This window comes from Protobothrops mucrosquamatus, unplaced genomic scaffold, assembly GCF_001527695.2.
Source record: "Protobothrops mucrosquamatus isolate PMUCROS unplaced genomic scaffold, P.Mucros_1.0 scaffold2887, whole genome shotgun sequence".
Classification (NCBI taxonomy): Eukaryota; Metazoa; Chordata; class Lepidosauria; order Squamata; family Viperidae; genus Protobothrops; species Protobothrops mucrosquamatus.
Window position 1 is genome coordinate 355,009 of NW_015388915.1, and position 5,528 is coordinate 360,536.

The window sequence follows — 5,528 nt, forward strand, 5'->3', positions numbered from 1 at the left end:
AGCTGTTACTTCTGTAGATAGTAAAAATATTTTCCTATTTGCTAAATTAAGCTGCTTTTCAATTTGATTCACTTCTCTGGGAAAATATGTAATTTGTGTGCATGTTCATATTTTGATAAGAAAAAGTCTTATTCCTTTTTATTTTTGCAGGTGACACAATCAGCTTACATCTTAAAAAGAAATTTAAGAAACCTTAAACCATCCACTATGGACTAATATTGCACCATTTGATCTTTATTTCTGCTGTTTAGGATGAAGGGGTTGAATCTGATGAACTAAAAAAGGACCATCCTTTAAGGCCTCCCCCACCTGATTCTTGTAGCATGAAACTGACAATGAAAGAAATCTGGTTCAGTTTTGCAGCTCCAACAAATGTTCGTTCACCTGCCCATATATTTTCAAGGTGTGTTGGATTCTGTTTCACATTATTTGAACTTTGGTAATGGCCTGTAGTACATATTTATTGCCTGATGTATAAAGCATCTAAAATCTACATGGACTGCAGATATAAATTCATAAAAAAATAATTTATGGGGTTCATTGTGTATTTTTAATTTATAGTAGATATCAACATTTTTTGAGAATGTGCATTAGGCATTTCTACCTAAAATATATTTTATGTAACTAAATAGACACATTTTTAGAATTTGTTGCTGAATAAGAACAAAAGTAGGCTAAAATTACAAATTGGAATACTCATGTTAGTAGATATAGTTTTAATTTTTTAAAATTCTTTAAAAAGTGCAATCTTTTTTGTGTTTGTTATGGTTAGGATAAAAATTCAGATATTGTTGCTTTTAAATACTTGAATGATTCAGAGTGGTAACTTTTTATTCCAAAGTGTGGAGTGTGCTATTTTCCCTAAGACCTCATTATTAATATGTCTCTGTAATTGAAATTAACCTTGTGTATAACCATGCGAATTGTGATACTTTTACTTTTTTACTATTTTTAAATATTTTTACTCCAAACTCTTTTAGTCTCAGTTTTGTCCTTGATTGCAATGGACATAATAGAAATATTGGCATTTATACATACTGAGTTACCTAACCCTACATTTGCTATCCTATATGTACAAATGAAAATTGAAAATTGTTATGGTGATTAATATTTCTATGAAGGTACACAAATTGTTGACTGATGATTTTACCTAGTTTTGTAATGAAACGTCTGCAAGAAAGCAACCAAGCTCAGAGAGGAAGAAGGATCCCATGATATTTAAATGAATTCCTTGTACAGTTATAGATTACTATGGATATTAAAGAATATGTATAAAATTATGTAACTGATGTTCAATTTCCCTTGCATATTCAACTGTTTTATAATTAAGTTTTTTTCTAATTTTGTAGGCAACTGAATCTTCTGAGTACTGCAACTCCAGCCATTGGTGCTTGGCTTGTTCCTATTGATCAAGTAAAGTCTTCTTTAAACAAATTAGAAACTGAGGGAACCTTGCGTGTTTGTGCTGTCATGGGATGTATAATGACAGAAGCCTTAGAAGTAAGTATTATTAAGATAAAGAGTTTGGATATATTATGCAAAGACCTAACTCTCTTGAGATGTGTACGATACTGGGAAAAATGAAGAGAAAGAGAAGGTGACCAGCAGCCAGGTTGGAAAAGATTAAAAAAACGATTTAGCAAGCAAAAGATATAATATCTCTGTGAAATACATTGTTATCTTTATCAGACACAGACTGTTGTTCCCCTTAAACCCCATTTCTTAATCTTTAGTTTTGAAAGCCACACACCACAACAATATAATATTATGAAAGGGTGATCATAAAAATTAATAAAATTCTAAATCTGTATTTAGTTTTTCAGTAAAAATAGACTGTTAGCATGTGTGTATATTAGCTGAAATATTAGATTGTGAAATAATATTGAATGATACAACTAATTGCTTTTATATATTCAGAATAAAAGTGTTCACTTTCCTTTGAGAAGCAAGTACAACAAGCTCACAAGATTATCTCGTTATCTACAAGAAAATCCTTCCTGTCTGTTATGCAATATACTTCATCATTATCTTCATCAAGCAACTTTTTCCATCATTGAGGAAGCAACCATGGTAAGTTACTGCTTAAGAATATGGTCTGATTAAAAAAATACTAAAATAGGAGAGCTCTTTTGTACTGTGTTATATATTTATAAAATATTCTTTACTAATTGCAATTTCTATTAAAATTTGTATAAAACTCTTGTGACATAATCTGGCTATTTAACAACAATAATAATAATGCTTATTCCTAATAACAAACACTGGCAGCATCCAAAGAAAAGCAGAAATCAAAGAAACAAAACAGAATAGAGACTTAACAAAGAAGCATTGTTAATAAGTTCAGAAAACCCGTACATATGTAAAATATTTTATTTTATTATAAGCACAAAAATGAGTATTTTATTGTGTTTCTGATCAACCAAATGTTTTAAATTTGTTTTATTTTATTGTTATAAGAAATATGTATATATTATTTTGATATAGTGGTATTTATGTAGTGTTGACTACACTCTAATATAGTCAACACTACATAAACATTCTAATGTTTTCTTTTTTCTTTTTAATAGTCTTAAGTTTTATCATTTTTTATTGTGATTTAAAATGTTGATATTAATAAGCACAAGATTAGCTATTACATCCAAGAACATTAACAGCTGCAAAGTATATCAAAATATTTGTTGCACAATAAAGGTTTCTATCTTAAGGTGATTACTTAATGCTAAGATTTCCAGTGATTTATACTTATTTTTTATACATGTTAACAAAGAGAGAGAGAGAGAGAGAGAGAGAGAGAGAGAGAGAGAGAGAGAGAGAGAGAGAGGAGATAAAAATAGAGCAAAAAATAGGCAACAACTAAAAAGAAAAAAAGGAAAGGACTTATCCTTTATTAAATAACTTGAACATTTAAAAAACCCAGAATCTAAATTGTAGGAGTGAATAAGAAAACTTGGATAAACTTATTTGCAAGCAAATTTGCATGTGATGATATGTAAGGGGGTCGCCTTTTGGAGTCTGGATTTTAGAATGTCCTGGATATGTGTTTGTATTCTAGAGTGATGGCCTTCCTGCTCTGGTGACATTAAAAAAAGGTCTCATTGCATTAGCAAGGCAGTGGATGAAGTTCATTGTGGTGACCCCAGCCTTCAAAGGGGTAAGTTTACACAGACCAACTCAGCCAATAAAACTCCAGTCAACTGTACATCAGGAGCAAGAGAATGGCTTTGGTTTGGACAATGTAGGAGGACTTCAAAGTGACACAAGTGCTGATGGAGCAGAATTTGAGTTTGATGCAGGTATTATATTCATTTTCACATACTTTCTCTTTCTCATCCCCCTTTCCTCCCTTTCTCCCTCTGCATATTCTTAAGATCAGTTTATTTTGAATTCCATCCACATATGGTATTCTTTCCTCTTTAACAAGTACTTGGAAAGAAAAATGTTTTAAAAATTATTTAACCTTGTTAAATAAATAATAAATTTTTCTTCCAAGTGCTCTTTTTTAATTATGGAATGCATCTGTAAAATTTTGTGATATTCTAAGCTAATTCACATGGAAAACTATAGGTAATTACAATAGCATAAGCAATATAATTTTAAAATTCATAATCATGATAATCATTAAAAAGTGGGAGGGAGGCTGGGAAAATGTTATAAATAGAACAACTTCAAAAATACCACTTCAGTTTTATTACTTACTGTTTTGTTGAGATTATTGTATTACATTATTCAAATATTGCTGTTTCTTGCTGTTCCTTCCTTATCTATACATAGCAGCTGGTAGTTGATTTCCTCAAATTAATGCATAGCTAATAGATATTGAGGTGTAATCTTGACCCATCACTGAGTTAAAGATAGCTGTCTTAAGCAAAAACCTGTACTGAATGGGCATTTTAAGGGGAATTGTAATTTATATATTCAAAAACCAAACTGCAATAACCATTTATGTTGTCTTGTGAAGAAAGAGTATTTGCACTTATGAATTTGTATTTCTTTTTGTGTTTATGTGTTTAAAGCAACTGATTTTACCTTGTTCAGACACTATTGGTGACTGCCTTTCAAGGTTGATCAGGTTAGGAAACAGACTCCACAGGAAGCCTAGAATTATATTTTTTTGAGATAGGCTATAAGAATAAAATTTTGCAAGTCCATATTTTTATTGCCCAGGGAGTTGGGGGGGGGGAGAGTGAGTCTGAGTTTTTATATAATATTTTCCTTCCTCTCTGAGACTTTTCATACAGGTAGTCCTCGATTTATGACCATTTCTTGAAATGGTTGTAAGTCATTGAAATTACAAGGGTGTCAAAAACAGTGACTGTGACCTATATTCACACTCAGGACTATCACACCAACCCCACAGTCATGTAATCATAATTCAGACACCAACTCACATTTACAGTTAGTTGCAGTGTCCTGCAGTCATGTTCTTATGATTTGCATTTTTTTGTTTTGCTGATTGGGGAAGCTGGATTCAGTTAATGATGCAGTGATTTGCTTAATGACCACTGTAGAAATTGTTGTAAAATCCAAGTCAAATTACAACTGCAATGACTTTTGATGGAAATTTCCCCAATTCTGGTCATAAGTCGAGGATTATCTATGTTTCTTCTGCACCTGCTGTTTCTCTAATAGCCTGTGGATTCCTCCACAATTGCTTATCTGGCTTATCTTGTATAAGTAGCAATAATTATACCTAGTAATATGTTACATAGCCTGTTTTACAAATTGAATTTATAAATTTCCACAATAAACAGCTGCATATATGTGTGTCCCAATCATCTGTATATCTTGGTGGTTAGCAAATACTGGTCTCCCTGTTATGTAGCAACATCCATGCCACAACTCCAAGATTCTATTGCCAGGCTGGTACAAAAAAACATAAGGCTTATAGTCCCTGGGGATATTAATTTCTCCTTGGATGGCATTAAGTTGGGACAACTCAGGAGTTCATGTCAGAAGTATGTTCTCCATGTAGAATTTAGTATCTTAATGGGTGGTATTAAGGCTATGAGTTCCCATTGCAACATCCTCCTATTCCAGGTTGGCCCATAGCTGGTGCATTAAGTGGAACTGGGCAGCTGGAATTCCAGCCATAGCTACCTATTAAGTGTAGCTGTGGAATGCCCAAATCTGGGCTGGTTGTCCACAAAGAGATAACACCGTAACTGTTGAAGCACCCCCAGGGATCTTAGATCCTCGGGCCCGGGATCACCGGCTGATGTTATGCAACGCCAGGTCCGTGGTAAATAAGGCCCCCCTCATCCAAGATCTTATTCAAGAGGGGGGTGCGGACCTGGCAGGTATCACCGAGACCTGGCTGGGCACGGAAGGAGGAGTGCCCCTCGTTGATATTTGCCCACCGGGTTTCCAGGTATTCCATCAGCCAAGGACCCGGGGTAGGGGCGGTGGGGTAGCGGTCATTATAAGGGAGAGCCTATGTCCGAGGGAGACCACTGTGCCTCAGATAGACGGTGGAGAGTCCCTCCTTGTGAAGTGGGGGCAAGGGGTACAAGTGGGCCTGTTGATTATAT

The 5,528-nt window shown here is 33.9% G+C and overlaps 1 protein-coding gene across 1 annotated transcript in view; it reads left to right on the plus strand.

Annotated features, from left to right (window-relative positions):
- The window catches only part of LOC107296603 (transmembrane protein KIAA1109), a gene marked incomplete at its 3' end in the record, with an annotated part of 80,515 nt that overhangs the window by 65,357 nt on the left and 9,630 nt on the right, over positions 1-5,528 (plus strand). Inside the window, exons 32-35 of the mRNA XM_015825947.1 lie at positions 252-403; positions 1,350-1,500; positions 1,918-2,070; positions 3,053-3,293. Of these exons, the coding sequence (XP_015681433.1) occupies positions 252-403; positions 1,350-1,500; positions 1,918-2,070; positions 3,053-3,293 (697 nt within the window). The remainder of the gene's footprint in view (positions 1-251; positions 404-1,349; positions 1,501-1,917; positions 2,071-3,052; positions 3,294-5,528) is intronic.